The following is a 23,322-nucleotide window of genomic DNA, read 5'->3' on the forward strand; positions in this document are numbered from 1 at the left end:
TAAGTCTTTCAACCAAAAAAGCCCAGGACCAGATGGTTTTAGTGCAGAATTCTATCAGAACTTCCAAAAAGACCTAATACCAATACTCTTCAAACTATTCCACAAAACAGAAACAGAAGGAGGAAAACTAGCCAAAATAATTTCTACACTATATAGACTACCTCGTTCTTATAGTTTTCCTTTAACATTTCAGCAAGACTGACACTGTTGACTTCTGTTTCTAATCTTTACCCTTTTCTCTCACTTGCTAGCTTTCATCCTCTTCCCATCCACTCCATTAACTTTTGTGAGTCCCTGTCTCTTTATGGATGTGGAAGTTCCCAGGATACTAGTGCAGACTACTTTCTTCTCACCTAAGAATGGTCCTTGGATTATTTCCAACTTCAGAGGTTAATATAACATTTAAAATACTTGATGAGAAAGCCAGAACATATGGTTAAATCAATGTTGTTTATCTCATCACATATCTTTTTTAATGAGAATTTCAAACATATAAATGTACTCTCAACTCATCTCTTGCTAATATTGTCCACTACACATACCAAATCATGGCAGTGTTCCCAAGGATGCAAAATATATTGTTTCTGACTTTTACCAAATTTATGGCACTAGGTATGAATGTCATCCTGTGGTGTGGAACTCAAATACAATCAGAAATCAGTTGGTTACACTCCAGTCATAAGAGTCATATCATTGTCATATCAATTGGAACATCTTATCTCATAAGTCAAATTTAAGGGTTTTTTTTATTTCTCATTTAAAACTTTTTGTAAAACATTTATAAATCAATTTATAGAAGATGAGAAAATAAAATATCACAATTTATTACAACTTTAAATATAAATAATTAAAATGAATGAAAGGGTCTTCTTTCCTGTATTTGTTTCTGCCCTCTGTATCCATTGATAAGTTTTAAACACAGATGTTTCTGTGTCTTCTGTTTCTTGTCTTATGGAGAAAACATTATGTTGTAATTGTACAGTCTTTATGATGAGGGCAAAGATCAAGATCTTCATTAATGTAACTCCTTTGCAATCATGTATGAATAGAAGGAAAATCAACTTGCCAGAAATTCTCTGTTGTGTTCGGTAGAGTGCAGCAAAATCAGGGTCTTGAGCAGGAAGCAAACTACTTTCCTCTTTTGTCTGTTGGCATATTTGCATGATAAATTCTGTATTTATTACATATGTTCCCAAGCAATTTTCTTCTTTCCTTTTCCCAAACTACCCCAATATGAGAAAAATGTATGCTAGTCTCTCTGTGCTGCAATTATTAGAATTTGTGAATACCATGACATGTTTGTCCCCAGTACACAATCCACATTTCTTCTTCATTACTCTGTTCAAGTGCAGTCAGTCATTTAGCTTGGTAAGTTTTTCCTGTTAAGATGTTCTTCTCATCTGCTTAGAAGTCTCTTATTCTTCTCTGAGAACAGTTTGCAGGTTAAATATTTGACATATTAAGACACTTTAATTGCTAAAGTGTGACTTCTATATATTAGTTACTTAAAATGATAGGTTTTATAGTCAGGCAAGTAAATCAAGTATTGCACAATGCAGCTAAAATGTTAACATGGCTCATCAATATTTCTTGTCTGGTTTCATGCGATCTATGAAAGCTTGGTAATATACAACTATTTTCTCACTACTTGGGAAGCTGAAGAAGGTAGATCCCATGTTCAATCGTGAGAGAAACCTAGGCCTTACAAACTGGCTAAGTGATAGAACACACCTGGAAAGCCAGCCAGGAAACAATCTCTACATGATTCATTAGCTTAATATTTTCTAGGCCAACATTTCCAGAGGGTGCTTTTCAGCTGGGAGATAAGTTCCTCTGAAGAGAAGCACAAGAGAAGAAAATGAGGAGAGTATGGGATCAGAAGACAGAGAACAGTGTTTCTGGATGAGACCCTTGCTTACTCTGGATGCAGAGACATTCAGATGGAGAGCAAAGAGGCCCTTTTATCAACTCTTTGAATTTCTACTTCCCTTCTGTAACTTTGATTTTTGTTAACAGACAGCAGAAAGGATAAAGAAACCTGAGCATGAGGATCCAAGAACAATCTGAAAAGTGACAGGAAGCCAGAGGGACTCCACCCATGCAACCACTCAAATAGAAGCTGTCTCTACCAATCCACTGTAGAAGTGGCACTAGAAAAGATACTATCTTGCTCCAAAGGAAACTAACCAAAGGCTGTTGGTTATGTGAATACCTGCACTGCTATTTCTAGAACACAACTGCAGATGAAGGGAAAGAGTAGGACATTTCATACACTCTGGTTGTACATCACAAACTTAGGAAACAAAGAAATTAATCACTGCTGAAAAATGTTACACTTGCACCCCACATTTGACTTGCAACTGAAGAGAAGCTAGTGTAGTCAGGCAGCTAGGATTATAACCAACTGAGGTAAGGAATTTGTCACTCATATAATGTAACATGAAGTCCCCTAAGCATACTATAGCAATAAGTAGAGTGTACATCAAAACATAAAGACTTAAACTACAATACAAGACCCACTATGTGTGTGTTGCTCTAGGTTCCATTGCCCTTTCAGTCTCAATATTTTAGATTTTTTTAATATCAAGAGATAATCAATTAGGACTGGTAATGATTATAGTGTTACAGTCTAGAGATAAGAATCATTTCTCAGTCAGTAATATCAATATTTTTCTTGAGAAATTTTATCAAATACAATTTCAATCAAGAAACTTTGATATAAAGAATGAAAGCAATCATGTGGTTGCAGTCATTTTGTTGTCATAAGGGGTTCCAATACTACAAGCTAGAGTCAATATTAATAAAATTTTTACCAAAATATCTTTTTCTAGGCAACCAAAGAACCTGGAAAAATGGAGTTCAAGAACTCAACTTTGGGAAGTGGCTTTATCTTGGTAGGAATCCTGAGTGGGAGTGACTCTCCTGGACTGCTCTGTGCAACAATCACGGCCCTGTACACACTGGCACTGACCAGCAATGGACTGCTGCTCCTTGTCATCACAGTAGATACCCGGCTCCACGTGCCCATATACCTTCTACTTGGGCAGCTCTCTCTCATTGACCTTCTCCTGACTTCAGTCATTACTTCCAAGGCTGTTATGGATTTTCTTCTGAGAGACAATACTATCTCCTTTGGAGGCTGCGCCCTTCAGATGTTTGTGGAATTAGTACTGGGTGGCGCAGAGGACCTTCTTCTAGCTTTTATGGCCTACGAAAGGTATGTAGCCATCTGTCATCCTCTGAACTACATGATACTCATGAGTCCAAGAGTCTGCTGGCTCATGGTGACTGCATCATGGATTCTGGCAAGTCAGATGGCCCTGGGATTTACCATTAATACCATGCATTATTCTTTCTGCAAATCGAGACATATCAAACACCTCTTCGGTGAGATACCTCCCTTGCTGGAGTTGGCCTGCACAGACACCTCTAGTTATAAGCTTGTGGTTTATTCGGTAGGTGTGCTCATGTTAATTCTCCCTCTTACTGCCATCTTTTTCTCTTATGCACGGATTTTGTTCACTGTTCTCCACATGCCCTCAAATGAGAGTAGGAAGAAAGCCCTTATTCCCTGTTCTTCACACATGACTGTTGTGGGCATGTACTATGGGGCTCTCACAGTCATGTATTTCCTACCAAGTTCCTACCACAATCCCAAGCAAGACAATATCCTTTCTGTTTTCTACACAATTGTCACCCCAGCTTTAAACCCACTTATCTATAGCCTGAGGAATAAGGAAGTGACTGGGGCTCTGAGGAGAGTCATGGGAAATACTTGTCATCACCCCATACAATAAAGGTAGTACAAAGTATCTTTCTTCCAAATTTAATTACTCCTCCTTATCAGAAGACTTCTGCTCTGAAATACTCTTGAAAAGAAACTGGGCACTAAAAAGCATGTATCTTGTGATTGATCGTGTGTAAATTTTTGAACATTCTCCTCACAGGTTATTTAATAGGATAAGATTCATACTGTTAAGGTTTCTCTATTATGTCTTTATTTCCTAATACAGCTAAAAATTCTACAGGGAAGTACTCACTGCACCTGAACCCTGAGATTTTATATCACATCCAAGCAAGAACTATAGAAATAACTTCAAGTGGTGACTCATTATTAGGAGGCGAATGATTTAGGTTTTCAAAAATTTAGATCATAAAAAGTCAGTTAAATGTAATACTGACAGCAACAGATTTGTCCAATGTCCAATTTTGTAAGCAACAGCATTTGTGGATGCTCTGAGTGATGCCATGGGTTTGGGGGAAAGGAGAGAGATCTGCCCCCCACAGTGGTGGAAATTCTAAGAAAATCTATGCTGTTGTTCTGTGTGTAATTAAACAAACAACAAAGTAAATTCATACTTTTCAATATTTTCAATATTTTTCTAAGTATGTCTTTATGTCCATTATTTATCTGGTTTAAACATTTCGCAATGTGCAATATCATATATTACCTGATATATATGTGTAATTTTCATGGCTTTTGTATCAATTTGAGATAAACTGGGACAAGTCTGACAGTGCATCTCAGGAGGCAAGTTGTTTTCTGTGAGCATGAGACAGGATAAACACAGTTTCATAGTAAGGCCTTGTCTAAAAAATGGTTGAAACTTGGACAATAGAATAAATGACAATGTAACTTACTTTCTTGTTTATTTAAAAAATGTATACTTGAAATGAATTTTTGCTTCTTAAAATTTATTCATTTCCTATCATTTCTAGTATCTGCAATTTTATACATAAATATAATGTGTCTTTGCCACACACACCCCCACACTTATCCTATCCTGGTTGCTCAACACATCTGCTTTCCAACCCCATGTCCTCCTTTTTCCCCTAAAAACACATTGAATGTAATTAATGCTGCCGATACACACATGGGTCAGGGTATTATCCACTGAGATATGAACAACCTAGCAATCACTACCCATGGAAGAAACGACTCTCCCTTCCTTGGCAGCTATTAAGTGCCTGTGACTCCTCAGCTAAGGTTAGGGAAAGAAAGCCCCTCCCCAACCCATGGTGGAATTTTTAGCTGAATTAATCTTGTGTAGGGCTAGGTAATTACAGCTGCAGTGAGTACATGGGTGCCACAGGCATGCCTCGTGCAGAGGCCAGGCTTTCAGAGCACTCTTTCCATCCTCCAGCTTACATGTTTTCACACCCTTTCCTGTGATGTTCCTGAGCCTGAAGTGGAAAGGTTGATAGAGATGTCACATCTTTACCTGAGCAATCACAGTTGCTTATTCTCAACACTTTGGAGAGTTAAAGTCTCTGAACTAAACATTACCCTCCACAATAAGAAGACTCTCTGATGAAAGCTAAGAGCTGCACAAATCCATGAATATAAAATAAATAAATAGAACATAAGTTGGGATGACCTTTGGTAACACATTATCAATAGGCTCTCTCTTGCAATTAATTACAGCCTACAATTTCTCTAGACATGAGTTTGAGCATGCTTACAGCAAAAATAATGAGTTGTTTCCTGTGCAGTAGACTTCATACCTAACCAAGAAATCAGTTAGTTGCCCCATAAGTGGTGTCATGACAATTTTTCCAGTGACCATATCTTCCCTGAAAAAATTTTATTGTAACATGTAGGTTCCAGAGCAGGGCAAGATGTCTAATAATTTGTTTCTACCATCAGGGTACTTCATACCTTATAGCCCTATAATAGCTAACCAATAGGAAGAGAGACGTATAAAAAGGATCATGAATTTATCTGTATCCTACAAGCAAAATCATGCAGTGTCTTTATTAATAATGTTTACTGTGAACCTATTTAGCAATAGGGTTTACTATATACTGTAGACGATCACAAGCAATGACAATATCACAGTATGGTGTGTGTGTGTGTGTTTGTGTGTGTGTATGTGTGTGTGTGTGTGTGTGTATGCATTTGTTTGTCTTTGTGTGCCTATTGTACAGTGAATTACACTTTTCCCTTCTTTTTTTCTCCATCTTTATTAACTTGGATATTTCTTATTTACATTTCAATTGTTATTCTCTTTCCCCTCCCCCTCCCTTTCTACATGGGTGTTCCACTCCCAATACTCACCTCATTACCACCCTCCAACAACAATCACATTCACCGGGGATTCAGTCTTGACAGGACCAAGGGCTTCCCCTTCCACTGGTGCTCTTACTAGGCTATTCACTGCTACCTGTGAGGTTGGAGCCCAGGGTCAGTACACATATAGTCTATGGGTAGTGGCTTAGTCCCTGGAAGCTCTGGTTGGTTGACATGTTTGTTCATATGGGGTCTCAAGCCCCTTCAAGCTCTTTCAGTCCTTTCTCTGATTCCTTCAACGGGGGTCCCATTCTCAGTTTAGTTGTTTGCTGCTCGCTGTGTGTCTCAGTAGAGATCTACATCTGGTTCCTATAAGCCTGAACTTAGTGGCTGTATATGTATGGGCCAAACGAGGGGGAGACTCTGAATGGGTTTTCCTACTGTGTCTGTTCTAAACTTTGCGTCCCTAAACTCTCCCAAGGGTATTATTGTTCCCATTTTAAGGAAGGAGTAGACCATATGCATTTTGGTCATCCTTCTTGAGTTTCATGTGTTCTGTGCATCTCTGGTAATTTGAGCATTTAGGCAAATATCCACTTATCGATGAATGCAAACCATGTGTGTTTTACTGTGATTGGGTTACCACACTCAGGATGATTTTTTGCAGTTCCATTCATTTGCCTATGTATTTCATAAAGTCATTGTTGTTGATAGCTGAGTAATATTCCATTGTGTAGGTGTACCACAATTTCTGTATCCATTCCGCTGTTGAAGGGCATCTGGGTTCTTTCCAGCAGCTAGCTATTATAAATAAAGCTGCTATGAACATATTGGAGCATTTGTCTTTGTTATATGTTGGGGCATATTTTGGGTATATGACCAAGAGAGGTATAGCTGGGTCCTCAGGTAGTTCAATGTCCAATTTTCTGAGGAACTCTCAGACTGATTTCCAGAATGGTTTTATCAGTCTGCAATCCCACCAATGGAGGAGTGTTCCTCTTCTTCACATCCTTGCCAGGATTTGCTGTCACCTGAGTTTTGATCTTAGCCATTCTCACTGGTGTGAGGTGAAATCTCAGGGTTGTTTTGATTTGCATTTCCCTTATGGCAAAAGATGTTGAACATTAGGTGCTTCTCAGCAATTTTGCATTCCTCAGCTGTGAATTCTTTGTTTAGCTCTGAACCCCAATTTTAATAGGGTTATTTGTCTCCCGGCATTTTAACTTCGTGAGTTCTCTTTTTTCTATAGTTGTAGGATTGGTAAAGATCTTTTTCCAATCTGTTGGTTGCCATTTTGTCCTAAAAAATAGTGTCCTCAGCCTTACAAAAGCTTTGAAGTTTTATGAGATCCCACTTGTCAATTCTTGATCTTAGAGCATAAGCCATTGGTATTTTGTTCAGGAAATTTTCTCCAGTGTGCGTGTGTTCCAGATGCTTCCACACTTTTGCTTCTATTAGTTTGAGTGTATCTGGTTTGATGTGGAGGTCCTTGATCCACTTGTACTTAAGCTTTGTACAGGGTGATAAGAATGGATTGATCTGCATTCTTCTACATGCTAACCTCCAGTTGAACCAGCACCGTTTGCTGAAAATGCTATCTTTTTTCCATTGGTTTTTTTTTTTTTGGCTCCTTTGTCAAAAATCAAGTGCCCATAGGTGTGTGGGTTCATTTCTGGGTCTTCAATTCTATTCCACTGGTCTATCTTTCTATCTCTGTACTAATACCATGCAGTTTCTATCACTATTGCTCTGTAATACTGTTTAAGTTCAGGGACAGTGATTCCCCCGGAAGTCCTTTTATTGTTGAGGATAGTTTTAGCTATCCTGGGATTTTTATTATTCCAGGTGATTTTTGCAATTGTTCTGTCTAACTCTATGAAGAATTGTGTTGGAATTTTTATGGGAATTTCATTGAATCTGTAGATTACTTTTGGTAAAATGGCCATTTTTACTATATTAATCCTTGAGCATGGGATATCTTTCCATCTTCTGAGATCTTCTTCAATTTCTTTCTTCAGAAGCTTGAAGTTCTTATCATACAGATCTTTCACTTGCTTGGATAAAGTCACACCAAGGTATTTTATATTATTTGGGACTATTATGAAGGGTGTTGTTTCCCTAATTTCTTTCTCAGCTTGTTTCTCTTTTCTGTAGAGGAAGGCTACTGATTTATTTGAGTTAATTTTATAGCCGCCACTTTGCTGAAGGTGTTTATCAGGTTTATAGTTCTCTGGTGGAACTTTTGGGATCTCTTAAGCATTCAATCATAACGTCTGCAAATAGTGATATTTGATTTCCTCGTTTCCAATCTGTATACCTTTGATTTCCTTATGTTGTCTAACTGTTCCAGCTAGGACTTTGAGAACTACATTGAATAAGTAGGGAGAGAGTGGGCAGCCTTGTCTAGTCCCTAATTTTAGTGGGATTGCCTCAAGTTTCTCTCCATTTAGTTTAATATTAGCTACTGGTTTGCTGTATATGACTTTTACTATGTTCAGTTATGGACCTTGAATTCCTGTTCTTTCCAGGACTTTTATCATGAAGGGGTGTTGAATTCTCTCAAATTCTTTCTCAGCATCTAATGAAATGATCATGTGGTTTTTATCTTTCAGCTTCTTTATGTAGTGGATTATGTTGATGGTTTTCCATATATTAAACCATCTCTACCTCTCTGGAAGGAAACCTACTTGATCATGATGGATGACTGTTTCGATGTGCTCTTGTATTCCATTAGCAAGAATTTTATTGAGTATCTTTGCATGGATATTAATAAGGGAAATTGGTCTGAAGTTCTCTTTCTTTGTTAGGTCTTTGTGTAGTTTAGGTATAAGAGTAATTGTGGCTTCAGAGAGGGAATTTGGTAGCACTCCATCTGTCTCAATTTCATAGAATAGTTTGGATAGTATTGGTATGAGGTCTTCTATAAAGGACTGATAGAATTCTGCAGTTAATCCATCTGGGCCTAGGCTCTTTTTTTTGGGGGGGGGACTTTTTTTTTTATTCTTTTTTTTCTCTGTCTTTACTAACTCAGGTATTTCTTATTTAAATTTCAATTGTTATTCCCTTTCCTGGTTTCTGGGCCAATATCCCTCTAATACCTCCCCTTCCCCTACTATATGAGTTCCCCATCCTCCCCTAATTACCAAACTCTCTCCCAAAAATCACGATCACTAGGGGGTTCAGACTTGGCAGGAACAAGGGCTTCCCCTTGCACTGGTGCTCTTACTAGGCTATTCATTGCTACCTATAAGGTTGGAGCCCAGGGTCAGTCTTTGGGTAGTGGCTTAGTCCCTGGAAGCTCTGGTTGCTTGGCATTGTTGTTAATATGGAGTCTCAAGACCCTTCAGGCTCTTCCAGTTTCTTGGTTTCCTACAACAGGGTTCCCGTTCTCGGTTCAGTGGTTTGCTGTTGGCATTCGCCTATGTATTTGCCAAATTCTGCAGTGTCTCTCAGGAGAGATCTACAATTGGTTCCTGTCAGCCTGCACTTCTTTGCTTCATCCATCTTATCTAGTTTGGTGGCTGTATATGAATGGGCCACATTCCTGGCAGGCTCTGAATGGGTGTTCCTGCAGCTGCTGTTCTAAACTTTGCCTCCCTATGCCCTCCCAAGGGGATTCTTGTTCCCCTTCTAAAGAAGAAGTGAAGCATAGGCATTTGGGACATCCTTCTTCAGTTTCATGTGTTCTGTGCATCTAGGGAATCTCAAGCATTTGCGATAATATCCATTGATCAATGAGTGCATACCATGTGTGGTTTTGTGTGATTGGGTTACCACACTCAGGATAATATTTTCCTGTCCCATTCATTTGCCTATGAATTTCATGGAGTCATTATATTTCATAGCTGAGTAATATTCGATTGTGTAGATGTACCACATTTTCTGTATCCATTCCTCTGTTGAAGGGCATCTGGGTTCTTTCCAGCTTCTGGCTATTATAAATAAGGCTGCTATGAACAGAGTGGAGCATGTGTCTTTGTTATATGTTGTGGCATATTTTAGGTATATGCCCAAGAGAGGTATAGTTGAGTCCTCAGGTAGTTCAATGTCCATTTTTCTGAGGAACCTCCAGACTGATTTCCAGAATGGCTGTACCAGTCTGCAATCCCACCAACAATGGAGGAGTGTTTCTCTTTTCCACATCCTCCCCAGCATATGCTGTCCCCTGAGTTTTTGATCTTAGCCATTCTCACTGGGGTGAGGTGAAATCTCTGGGTTGTTTTGATTTGCATTTCCCTTATGACTAAAGATGTTGAACATTTCTATAGGTGTTTCTCAGCCATTTGGCATTCCTCAGCTGTGAATTCTTTGTTTAGCTCTGAATGCATTTTTAATAGGGTTATTTGTCTCCCTGCAGTATAACATCTTGAGTTCTTTGTATATTTTGGAAATAAGCCCTCTATCTGTTGTAGGATTGGTAAAGAACTTTTCCCAATCTTTTGGTTGTCGTTTTGTCCTAACGACAGTGTCCTTTGCCTTCCAGAAGCTTTGCAGTTTTATGAGATCCCGTTTGTCAATTCTTGATCTTAGACCATAAGCAACTGGTGTTTTGTTCAGGAAATTTTCTCCAATGTCCATGTGTTCGAGATGCTTCCCCACTTTTTCTTCTATTACTTTGAGTGTATCTGGTTTGATGGGGAGGTCCTTGATCCACTTGGACTTAAGCTTTGTACAGGGTGATAAGCATGGATCGATCTGCATTCTTCTACATGTTGACCTCCAGTTGAACCAGCACCATTTGCTGAAAATGCTATCTTTTTTCCATTGGATGGTTTTGGCTCCTTTGTCAAAAATCAAGTGACCATAGGTGTGTGGGTTCATTTCTGGGTATGCAATTCTATTCCACTTGTCTATCTGTCTGTCTCTATAACAATCACATGCAGTTTTTATCACAAATTCTCTGTAATACTGCTTGAGATCAGGGACTTTGAGTACTCCAGAAGTCTTTTTATTGTTGAGTATATTTTTAGCTATCCTATGTTTTTTGTTATTCCAGATGAATTTGCAAATTTTTCTGTCTCATTTTCTGAAGATATGGTTTGCTATTTTTGATGGGGATTGCATTGAATCTGTAGATCGCTGTTGGTAAAATGGTCATTTTTACTATATTAATCCTGCCAATCCATGAGCATGGGAGATCTTTCCATCTTCTGAGGTCTTCTTCAGTTTCTTTCTTCAGAGACTAGAAGTTCTTATCATACAGATCTGGTTATACAGATTTGGTTCAAGTCAAACCTAGGTATGTTATATTATTTGGAACTATTATGAAGGGTGTCGTTTCCCTAATTTCTTTCTTGGCTTGTTTCTCTTTTGTGTAGAGGAAGGCTACTGATTTACTTGAGTTCATATTATACCCAGCCACTTTGCTGAAGGAGTTTACCAGGTTTAGTAGTTCTCTAGTGGAACTTTTGGGATCACTTAAGTATACGTTCATATCATCTGCAAATAGTGATATTTTGACTTCTTCTTTTCCAATCTGTATCCCCTTGATCTCCTTTTTTTGTCTGATTGCTCTGGCTAGAACTTCAAGAACTATATTGAATAAGTAGGAAGAGAGTGGGCACCCTTGTCTAGTCCCTGATTTTAGTGGGATTGCTTCAAGTTTCTCTCCATTTAGTTTAATGTTAGAAACAGGTTTGCTGTATATGGCTTTTACTATGTTTCGGTATGGGCCTTGAATTCCTATTCTTTTCAGGACTTTTATCATGAAGGGGTGTTGAATTTTGTCAAATGCTTTCTCAGCATTTAATGAAATGATCATGTGGTTTTGTTCTTTCACTTTGTTTATATAATGGATTACGTTGATGGTTTTCCATATATTAAACCATCCCTGCATGCCTGGGATGAAGCCTACTTCATCATGGTGGATGATTGTTTTGATGTGCTCTTGGATTCAGTTTGCCAGAATTTTATTGTATATTTTTGTATCGATATTCATAAGGGAAATTGGCCTGAAGTTCTCTTTCTTTGTTGGGTGTTTGTGTGGTTTATGTATAAGAGTAATTGTGGCTTCATAGAAGGAATTTGGTAGTGCTCTCTGTGTTTCAATTTTGTGGAATAATTTGGATAGTATTGGTATGAAGTCTTCTATGAAGATCTGATAGAATTCTGCAATGAACTGGTCTGGACCTGGGCTCTTTTTGGTTGGGAGACCTTTAATGACTGCTTGTATTTCTTTAGGAGGTATGGGGTTGTTTATATGGTTTTTCTGTTCCTGATTTAACTTCAGTATCTGGTATCTGTCTAGGATATTGTTCATTTCCTGCAGATTTTCAAGTTTTGTTGAATATAGGCTTTTGTAGTAGGATCTGAAGATTTTTTGAATTTCCTCTGATTCTGTAGTTATGTCTCCCTTCAGATTTCTAATTCTGTTAATTTGTACACACTCTCTGTGTCCTCTCATTAGTCTGGCTAAGGGTATATCTATCTTGTTGATTTTATCAAAGAACCAACTTTTGGTTCTGTTGATTCTTTCCATGGTCCTTTTTGTTTCTACTTGGTTGATTTCAACTCTGAGTTTGATTATTTCCTGCCTTCTACTCCTCCTAGGTGCATTTGCTTTTTTTGTTCTAGAGCTTTTAGGTGTGCTGTCAAGCTGCTGATATATGCTCTCTCCTGTTTTTTTCTGCAGGCACTCAGAACTATTAGTTTTCCTCTTAGCACAGCTTTCATTGTGTCCCATAAGTTTGGGTATGTTGCACCTTCATTTTCATTAAATTCTAAGAAGTCTTTAATTTCTTTCTTTATTTCTTCCTTGACCAGGTTATCATTGAGTCTCTTTTTTAACTTCCATGTATATGTGGGCATTCTTCCCTTATTCTTATTGAAGACCAATTTTAGACTGTGGTGGTCTGATAGGACGCATGGGATTATTTCTGTCTTTCTGTATCTGTTGAGGCCTGTCTTATGACCAATTATATGGTCAATTTTGGAGAAAGTATCATGAGGTGGTGAGAAGAAGGTATATCCTTTTCTTTTAGGATAGAATGCACTATAAATATCTTTTAAGTCCATTTGGTTCATGACTTCTCTTAGTCTGTCTATGTCTCTGTTTAATTTCTGTTTCCATGATCTTTCCATGGATGACAGTGGGGTGTTGAAATCTCCTACTATTATTGTGTGAGGTGCAATGTGTGCTTTGTGCTTTAGTAAGGTTTCTTTTAAATATGTAGGTTCCCTTGTATTTGTAGCATAGATATTTAGGATTGAGTGTTTATCTTGGTGGATTTTCCCTTTAACCAATATGAAGTGTCCTTCCTTAGCTTTTTTGATGACTTTTAGTTGAAAATCGATTTTATTCGATATTAGAATGGCTACTCCAGCTTGCTTCTTCAGACCATTTGCTTTGAAAGTTGTTTTCCAGCCTTTTACTCTGAGGTAGTTTCTGTCTTTGTCTCTGAGGTGTGTTTCCTGTAGGCAGCAGAATGCAGGGTCCTCATTGCATACCCAGTCTGTTAATCTATGTCTTTTTATTGGGGAGTTGAGACCATTCATCAATGAGAGATATTAAGGAATAGTGATTATTGCTTCCTGTTATATTCATATTTGGATGTGAGATTATGTTTATGTGTTTTTCTTCTGTTTGTTTTGTTGCAAGTTAGCTTGCCTCTTTATGTTGGGCTTTACCATTTATTATCCTTTGTAGCGCTGGATTTGTAGAAAGATATTGTGTAAATTTGGTTTTGTCATGGAATATCTTGGTTTCTCCATCTATGTTAATTGAGAGTCTTGCAGGATACAGTAACCTGGGTTGGCATTTGTGTTCTCTTAGGGTCTGTATGACATCAGTCCAGGATCTTCTGGCTTTCATAGTCTCTGGTGAAAAGTCTGGTGTGATTCTGATAGATCTAACTTTATATGTTACTTGACCTTTTTCCCTTACTGCTCTTAATATTCTTTCGTTATTTTGTGCATTTGGTATTTTGACTATTATGTGACGGGAGGTGTTTCTTTTCTGGTCCAATCTATTTGGAGTTCTGTAGGCTTCTTGTATGTTATGAGCATCTGTTTCTTTAGGTTAGGGAAGTTTTCTTCTATGATTTTGTTGAAGATATTTACTGGTCCTTTAGCTGGGAGTCTTCACTCCCTTCTATACCTATTATCCTTAGGTTTGATCTTCTCATTGAGTACTGGATTTCCTGTATGTTTTAGACTTGTAGCTTTTTCTGTTTTACATTATCTTTGACAGTTGAGTCAATGATTTCTATGGAATCTTCTGCTCCTGAGATTCTCTCTTCTATTTCTTGCATTCTGTTGGTGATGCTTGCATCTGTGACTCCTTTTCTCTTCCTTTGGTTTTCTATATCCAGGGTTGTTTCCCTGTATCCTTTCTTTATTGTTTCTATTTCCATTTTTATTTCCTTCACCTGTTTGATTGTGTTTTCCTGGATTCTTTCAGGGATTTTTGGGATTCCTCTCTATAGGTTTCTACTTGTTTATTTATGTTTTCTCTGCGTTGTTCTAAGGGAGTTCTTCATGTCTTTCTTGAAGTCCTCCAGCATCATGATCAAATGTGATTTTAAATCTTGATCTTGCTTTTCTGGTGTGTTTGGATATTCAGTGTTTGCTTTGTTGGGAGAATTGGGCTCCAATGATGCCATGTAGTCTTGGTTTCTGTTGCTTGGATCCCTGCACTTGCCTTTTGCCATCAGGTTCTCTCTGGTGTTACCTTGTTCTGCTATTTCTGACAGTGGCTAGGCCATCCTATAGGTCTGTGTGTCAGGAGTACTGTAGACCTGTTTTCCTGTTTTCTTTCAGCCAGTTATGGGAACAGAGTGTTCTGCTTTCAGGTGTGTACTCTTTCCTGTCTACTGGACTTCATCTGCTCCTGTGGGCCTGTCTCCTGAGTCCACCAGGCAAGTTGGTCTTACCTGTGTTCCTATGGCTCAAATTGCTCCTGGGGGGCTACTTTTGAGCCCTTGTGATGTTGGCAAACAGGAGACACTGTGCCGCTTTTTCCAGGAGTCCCTGTGCACCACGGTCCCAGATAGCATTAGGTGTTTTCCCCTGAAGTCATAAATGTGGACAGAGTGTACTATCTTCTGGCTTCCCAGACATGTCTGCCCCTCTGAATGTTTAGCTCTCCCTCCCACAAGATTTGGGTGCAGAGAACTGGGTCCCTTCAGGTCCGCGCGGTGTCTGGACTGTGGGGGACCTGCTGCTGGAGTGCCCTATCTTCTGGTTCCCAGAGGCCTTATACAGTTTTCTTGGGCCAGGGATGTGGGCAGGATTGGGCAGTATTGGTGGTCTCTCCCGCTCTGCAGTCTCAGGAGTGCCCACCTGTCCGGTCGGTGAGTTTTCTCTCCCAATGTGTTTGGGAGCAGTGAGCTGTGGGCCTGGATCAGCGAGGTTGGGGCTCCAGCTAAAAACCGGAAGTGTCTGGTCCCAGAGGAATTATGCCTCTGTGTGTCTTAAGTCCACCAGGCAGGTTGCTTGAAGCAGAAATGTTGGTCTTACCTGTGGTCCCGTGACTCAAGTTGCTCGTGGGGGCTGCTTTTGAGCTCTCTGTGAAGGCAGCAACCATGAGTGCCTGCGCTGCCTTTTCCTGGAGCCCCCATGCACCAGGGTCCCAGATGGCATTCAAGGTTTCTTTTATTTATGTAGGTGCCCTTGTATATGGAGCAAAAATATTTAGGATTGAGAGTTCATCTTGATGGATTTTTCCTTTGATGAATATGAAGTGTCCTTACTTATCTTTTTTTATTACTTTTGGTGGAAATCGATTTTATTCTATATTAGAATGGCTACTCCAGCTTGCCTCTTCTGACCATTAGCTTGGAAAGTTGTTTTCCAGCCTTTTACTCTGAGGTAGTGTCTGTCTTTGTCTATGAGGTGTTTTTCCTGTAGGCAACAAAATGGTGGGTCCTCATTGCATATCCAGTTTGTTAATCTGTGTCTTCTTATAAGGGAATTGAATCCATTGAGGTTGAGAGATATTAAGGAATAGTGATTGTTGCTTCCTGTTATATTCATGTTTGGATGTGAGATTATGTTTTTGCTTGCCTTTCTTTGTTCTGTTTCAAAACGATTAGTGTCTTGCTTTGTCTAGGGTATAGCTTGCCTCCTTGTATTGGGCTTTACCACTTATTATCCTCTTTAGGGCTGGATTTGTAGAAAGACATTGTGTAAATATGGTTTTGTCATGGAATATCATGGTTTCTCCATCTCTGTTAATTGAGAGTTTTGCTGGATACAGTAACCTGGGCTGGCATTTGTGTTCTCTTAGGGTCTGTGTGACATCTGTCTAGGATCTTCTGGCTTTCATTCTCTGGTGAGAAGTCTGGCGTGATTCTGAGATGCCTGCCTTTATATGTTACTTGACCTTTTTCCCTTACCGCTTTTAATATTCTTTCTTTATTTTGTGCATTTGGTGTTTTGACTATTATGTGATGGCAGGATTTTCTTTTCTGGTCCAATCGATTTTGAGTTCTGTAGGCTTCTTGTATGTTCATGGGCATCTCTTTCTTTAGGTTAAGAAAGTTTTCTTCTATGGTTTTATTTTGAGATATTTACTGGTCCTTTGAGTTGGGAGACTTCACTCTCTTTTTACCTATTATCCTTAGGTTTGATATTCTCATTATGTCCTGGATTTCCTGTATGTTTTGGGCCAGTAGCTTTTTCCTTTTTACATTATCTTTGACAGTTGTGTCGATGATTTCTATGAAATCTTCTGCTCTTGAGATTCTCTCTTCTATCTCTTGCATTCTGTTGGTGATGCTTGTATCTACTGCTCCTTGTCTCTTCTTTTGGTTTTCTATGTCCAGGGTTGTCTCCCTTTTTGCTTTCTTTATTGCTTCTATTTCCATTTTTAATTCCTTCACCTGTTTGATTGTGTTTTCCTGTAATTCTTTCAGGGATTTTTGCATTTCCTCTCTATAGGCTTCTGTTTGTTTATTTGTGTTTTCTTGTATTTCTCTAAGGGAGTTCTTTATGTCTTTCTTGAAGTCCTCCATCATCATGATTAAATGTGATTTTAAATCTAGTTCTTGCTTTTCTGGTGTGTTTGGATATTCAGTGTTTGCTTTGTTGGGAGAATTGGGCTCCGATGATGCCATGTAGTCTTGGTTTCTGTTGCTTGGGTTCCTGTGCTTGCCTCTTGCCATCATGGTGTCTCTGGTGTTACCTTGTTCTGCTATTTCTGACAGTGGTTAGACCATCCTATAGGCCTGTGTGTCAGGAGTGCTGTAGACCTGTTTTCCTGTTTTCTTTCAGCCAGTCATGGGAACAGAGTGTTCTGCTTTCAGGAGTGTAGTCGTTCCTGTCTACTGGTCTTCAAGTGTTTCTGTCAGCCTGTGTACTGAGTATACCTGGAAGGCCACTTGAAGCATAAAAGTTGGTCTTGCCTCTGGTCTGGGGTCAGGACTTGCTTCTCAGATCTGGGTTTCAGCTCTCCATGAGGGCAGCAACCGGAAGGGCCTGTCCTGCCTTTGCTCGGGACTCTGTGCACACAGGGACCAGATGGTGTTTTCCTCTAGGACTAGGGATATGCGCAGAGTTGGCCAGTACTAGCAGTCTCTCCTGCCCTGCAGTCTCAGGAGTGCCCACTTGTCTGGGCCGTGAGCTCTCTCTCCCAAGGGGTTTGGGAGCAGGCAACTCTGGGCCTGGATCAGCAAGGTTCAGGCCCCAGCTAGAAATCGGAAGTGCCTGGTCCTGGAGGAATTTTGCCTTTTTGAGTCCTGAGTCCACCAGGCAGGTCACTTCGAGCAGAAAAGTTGGTCTTACCTCTGGTCTCAGGCCTGGTGTCGCTTCTCATAGCTGCGTATTAGTCCTCCATGAAGGCAGCAACCAGGAGGGCCTGCTCCTCCTTCGCTTGGGACCCAGTGTACAGGGGACCCAGATGGTGCTAGTCATTTTCCTCTAGAGTCAGAAATGTGGGCAGAGAGTGATTTCATCTGACTTCCCAGGCATGTCTGCCCCTCTGAAGGTCTAGCTCTCCCTCCCACAGGATTTGGGTGCAGGGAGCTATTTGACCGGGTCCCTTCAGATCTGGGGGTGTCTGGACAACAGCTTGAGTGCCCCTATCTTCCTGTTCCCAGAGTCCATATAAGGTTTCCTCTTGGGCCAGGGATATTGGCAGGGGTGGGCAGTACTGGCGGTATCTCCTGCCCTGCAGTCTCAGGAGTGCCTACCTGTCTGGCCGGTGAGCTCTCTGAAATATACTTTTCTTATTTTTGGTTGTGATCTAGGGATTCAATCATAAAAATATGTTGGTATTCATTACTCCATGTCATTGTCAAATATATTTAAATATTTAATTAATTTCATTTGGCTTTTCTGTGATACTGTCAATGTCATATAAAGGATATGAAATTCAACCAACAATGTTCAGCTCTGTTTTGAGGTACTTAATTTTGAATTCAATATTAGATCTTTAAAATCCAGAATAATTCAATCAAACAAAATGTAAGCACTAACAACTTTTTCAGGAAAGCAATATCAAAAATTCTAGCACCCAGGGTCTAGACAGAGGGGAAGAATGATAGAAATGTCCTCAAATTTCAATGTGACTTATTGTATAAGATGTCTAGAGTGCAGATGACAATGAGTGAGGTCTGAAGCATTAGGAGAGGCATAGCAGTAAGCTTTGTTACTGTCTCTCAAAGCATACAACTCCACAAATAACCTGTATCAAAATAGAGCCTTTCTATTCACAAACCCTAAAGGGAAAATCTCAAGAAAACATTTCATGCTGGGATTACTTTTGGAGCTTAAGAGGTCAAATACCAAAGAAAAAGGAGGTATTTCTTATGGTGGTATACTGAAGGAATGTGAATGTCTATTCCTTGTTTCAAGGGCCAAATGATCACCCAGGCATTACCATTTCCACAAATATGTGTAGGAGATAGATGCAGGTGATTATCTGGTGTCTAGCACAGGATCCTTGGGAAGGGAAGGGCTTAATCTATTGATTTATTTCTCTTTCTTTGTTATCCTTATCAGAAAAGGCTGATCCCTGCTATAAACAATTTTCTCAGGATAACTAATATTCAACATCTTTAGTTACCAGGGAAATACAAATGAAATAATATTGATTCCATGTCACAACAGTTAAAATGTCTACTAACAATGAATTTAAAAATTCCTCTGTCCACTCTCTGGCTTTTACATGTTTTAGTGTCCTCTTTCTGGATGTTCCCCAAACATTGGAGATGCTCCACTTAGGAGTAAGCAAATAAAGACAGTTTTCAATACTTTGACTAATTCTGAATCTCTGCATTCATTTCTTCCTCTTGGAAAATAAGTTTCTTATACCCATCAGAAATCAGTGGGCTGACCCATAATAGACATGTACTAATAGATACTTTTTGTCTAATTTAGTATCATAGCATGCAGTGTTCATCCATGAGCAAACTGTTTTCTCTCTGAACAGCCTTCACAGCACCCTGAAACTGAAAGCTACCTGGCAGAGAGAGAGAGAGAGAGAGAGAGAGAGAGAGAGAGAGAGAGAGAGAGAGAGATTCCCAACCAATTTTAGATTGATTCCTATATGTACTGCAAGGAGAGTATGTATTGTCTTCAGCAGTAAGGGCTTACCATATCCTTAGTGTAATCAAATTCACTGTACAAAGTGCTGTTTTGACTGCCACTGGGGCTTTACTGATAACTCTGTGTCTGTTACAATCAATGAAACCATGAAGTCATAGAAACTGTGGTGTTTCTACATAAGACTTGAGAAGATTAGGACTGGCAATGTTTCAGCAAGGATGGAAAAGGAACTCATGAGTCTCTATCCATAATTGATGACATATGAAATCTGGAAAATAGAAGAAATGACAATATACCTTGCTTTCTTGACAATTTAAAACATTTATTACTTCTTTAGTAAGAAAGGCATTATTATTTGTGAATTTATCCACCAATAGGTTAGCCATGCTCCTGTAGATGGCCTCATGCCCATGCACATGTTGACCAAATATTTGAACTTGATTGATTATTAAAGCATAAAGGGGATATGAGGTCAGAGGGGGTTCTTTTGGGAGTGGATCTTTAGGGGAGTTGGAGGTGGGAAATAGGAGATTTTATACTGGGTCATTGTATACATATGTAAAATTTCAGAAGATTGTGTTATTAAAAAACAAACCTACAAGTATAAGATAAAGCAAGCATAAAATCTATTTTAAAATATGATTAGATTCTCATTCTCACATTTCCTCTCCTTTAGCAATCTATTACATAAGGTAGAACTGTATGATTATGGGGTGGGGGCAAGGTATATGAGCAAGTCTGCTCAAGGAAAACCAAACACTGTTTAATGTCATTACTCCTGGATAAGATTAAATTCAAGTCTTGTTTTGGATTTTGACAGTGTCATACACCAAGGTAGCATGTCCTCTGGAAGTGCTGTTGCTATAATTTGTATCTTTTTATCTTTGTTTATATTTATTGGTATCAAAGTTATGTACAAATATTGTAGAGGCCACCAATACACTCCATTGATAGACCCTACATATCTGACACTGATAATGTTGGTAAGAACTAAGACTACATAGCTTGTGGATCTAGGGGAAAACTTTATTATTGTGCTAAAAGAAAATAGCAAATCAATGACTCCCGATTGCATACTGTCTGTCTCAACCTACATCAGAGACACTCCTTCTTGAAGTAGATGGAAATTAACACAGAGACACAAATATGGACAATGTGAGGAAAATAAGACACATTGGAACCCTCAGCTCTAAGTTGGATGCCTCCATTAAACCTTACCCTCAAGATTCAGGGATCTATGTAGAATGGGGGGGTGAAGAATGTAGAGTCAGAAATGATGCATGACTCCAAGCAAACAGTGTCTTCCGGATACAACAGGAATTGACACACATATGAACTAAAACAAACTCTGGCAGCATATCCAGGATCTGAATGGGTTAAAGCCAGATGGGGTCACAGCACAGAAGGGGAGAAGTGGCCATGGAGTCCCACTGCTAACAAAGGAGCTGTTTTATTCTATTATTTTGTTAAAGACAATTAATGTGCCTTAGACCTGGGTTTCTTCTCCTTCCTCTATACACATTATTCATAGTCTTTTCTTGTGTCCCAAGTTGCCTGAGTATTTTGTGCCTGGATACTTTTAGATTTAATATTTTTTGAATGAATTATCCACTTATTCTGCTTTGTCTTCAAGATCTAAATTTCTCCCTTCCATGTCATATAATATGTTGGTGAGAGTTACCTCTGAGCTTTTTATTGAATTCCTGGGTTTTTTATTTCACATTTTGCTTCAGACTCTGTTTTCTGCATTTGCATATACATTTCAAACTATTTTCACTATGTCATTAAAGTGTTGCTTCCACAGTTATCATTAAGATGTTTATTCATAACCCCTTTAGGGCCTTGAACACATTTGTTTATTCATTCATTCATTCATTCATTTAGAACAACTCAGCAAATTAAAATTCTGGTTTTATTGTTGGACATTGTTTCACACATACATCAAACAGACCAAATAAATAAATAAATAAATAAACAAACAAACAAACAAACAGCAACTTCATAGACAAAAAAAAGTAAAAAATCTTTTTATCTTTGGTCTTTTTAACCATCTCATACAAACCAACTACTTGTAGTACAGCTAGGTACATACACAAAAAAGCTACTAGACTGCTTAGAATAAGATTGTTTTTTCATTGTTGTTTTTTTTGTTCTGTTTTGTTTTTTATTCCTAACAAGGTTTTTTTCTCCTTTGAGATTATAATGTATATGGTCAAAGCACAAGTAAAGTCTGCAGTAGGACAGAAAACACTCTGAAGGCTGGTTTGGTCACCTGTTATCACTAAAAATGTCTGACCCCTAACAATACTTAACGAAAATATAAAATGTAAATAAAAAATACAGATTTTCCTTTTAATGTATTTTTAAGAAAAAAAAGCAGAGCCTAAGAAGTTCTGGGTCTTTTCTCCTCCCATGTTGCCAATTCATTTTGTGGTTTTGGTGGGGGAGTGGAGAGCACATGTCATCTGTGGGTGGCACTGCCTACTTGGGCAGGCAGGGCCTGCTTCTGTACTCAGAGATGACCACTTTTAAATTCTGAGACAGGAAGTGGAGGGTGAATATGTCATGGTGTGTAAAGTTAGCTTTTCCTTTTGCTGTCTAGTCATCTTCATCAGTCTTCTGCTTCTTGGTGTCAACATCATCGTCATTGTCGTCGTCGTCGTCGTCGTCGTCGTCATCGTCGTCGTCGTCCTCAGCTACATGCTTGCTCATAGGAGCCTCAACTTCCACATCTTTATCTCCATCCTCTTCCATATCACCACCTTCCTCCTCTTCCCCCTCTTCCTCTTCTTCCTTCTCCTCTTCCGATTCCTCCTCCTCTTCTGCCTCCTCCTCTTCCCCACCTTCTTTCTCTTCTTCACCTACCTCACTGTCAGTCTCCTACTCCCCATTTTTATCATTTTGAGCTTTCCCATTGGCAGGTGCATCTCTTCCATTCTCTGCTCCCTCAACTTTCTTCTCCTTCAAGTCCTTGGTGGTGATCTCAGAGCTGGTGTCCACTGCTGCATCTGACTTGGTGGGGCATGCTGGTGGTGGTCCAATGCTGCAAGTAAGGAATTAGTCGAGCGAGGATTCTGGTGAGAAAGCTGCCGGAGACCACATTGAAAGAGGCAGTGGGCAGCAAAGGTTGCTGCAGTAAGCGCAGAGCACGACTCAGGAACAATACAAGCATGGCTTTTCAGAGCAGCCAGTGGGGCTCTTGAACACATTCATAAGTGCTATATTGAACCACTTGCTTTGTGCTTCAACCCAATTGTTTATCTTGGATATTGTTGCAATAAAGTTGCTGGCTTCTGCAAGAGGTATATACTCTTGGTTGTTCACATAGTGCTTTGTGCTGTTATTTAGGCTTCTGTAATTATAATGTTTGTGGTTTTCCTGTTGCAGGCATCTTGTCTCAGTTTTGTTGAGTGGGTTTTTCATTCTTGGGTTGTTTTGAACTAATCTGACAGTTTGTGGACCAGAAGAGTGATGTTTGGTTTTCAGTTTTGAATGTCATTGGATTTTAGGATTCAGACTCCAACTGCTCTCAGACCTGGGATTGTGATTAGATCTCTGAGTTGACAACAAGCAATCTCAGAATAGATCAGTGGTTTGGTTGAATGATAAGCCAGTAGTCAGGTGAGGAATTATGATGCCATAATTCTTTTAAGAAGGGGTTGGAAAAAAAAGAGAAGAGGTTGGGGTACTATTCCACGAAGGGCAGAAGAGATACCCTGATCCCCTCTATGCATAGCTGTTGAGTCTAAAATAGATGTAGGTGGGCTAGGAGGAAGGACTAGGCAGGCTTGCAGTAGCAGGTATAAGAGTACTTTGGAGAGAGCAGG

General features: G+C 39.3%; 1 protein-coding gene across 1 annotated transcript; it reads left to right on the forward strand.

The window, feature by feature from the left end:
* Positions 1 to 2,852: 2,852 nt before the first annotated feature.
* On the forward strand, positions 2,853 to 3,797 carry LOC116895195 (olfactory receptor 2AG2-like). The gene has a single exon (XM_032896537.1). It carries the CDS (start codon positions 2,853 to 2,855, stop codon positions 3,795 to 3,797), a length of 945 nt encoding a protein of 314 aa, XP_032752428.1.
* Positions 3,798 to 23,322: the final 19,525 nt, after the last annotated feature.

Source organism: Rattus rattus, chromosome 3 (genome assembly GCF_011064425.1).
Source record: "Rattus rattus isolate New Zealand chromosome 3, Rrattus_CSIRO_v1, whole genome shotgun sequence".
Lineage (NCBI taxonomy): Eukaryota > Metazoa > Chordata > Mammalia > Rodentia > Muridae > Rattus > Rattus rattus.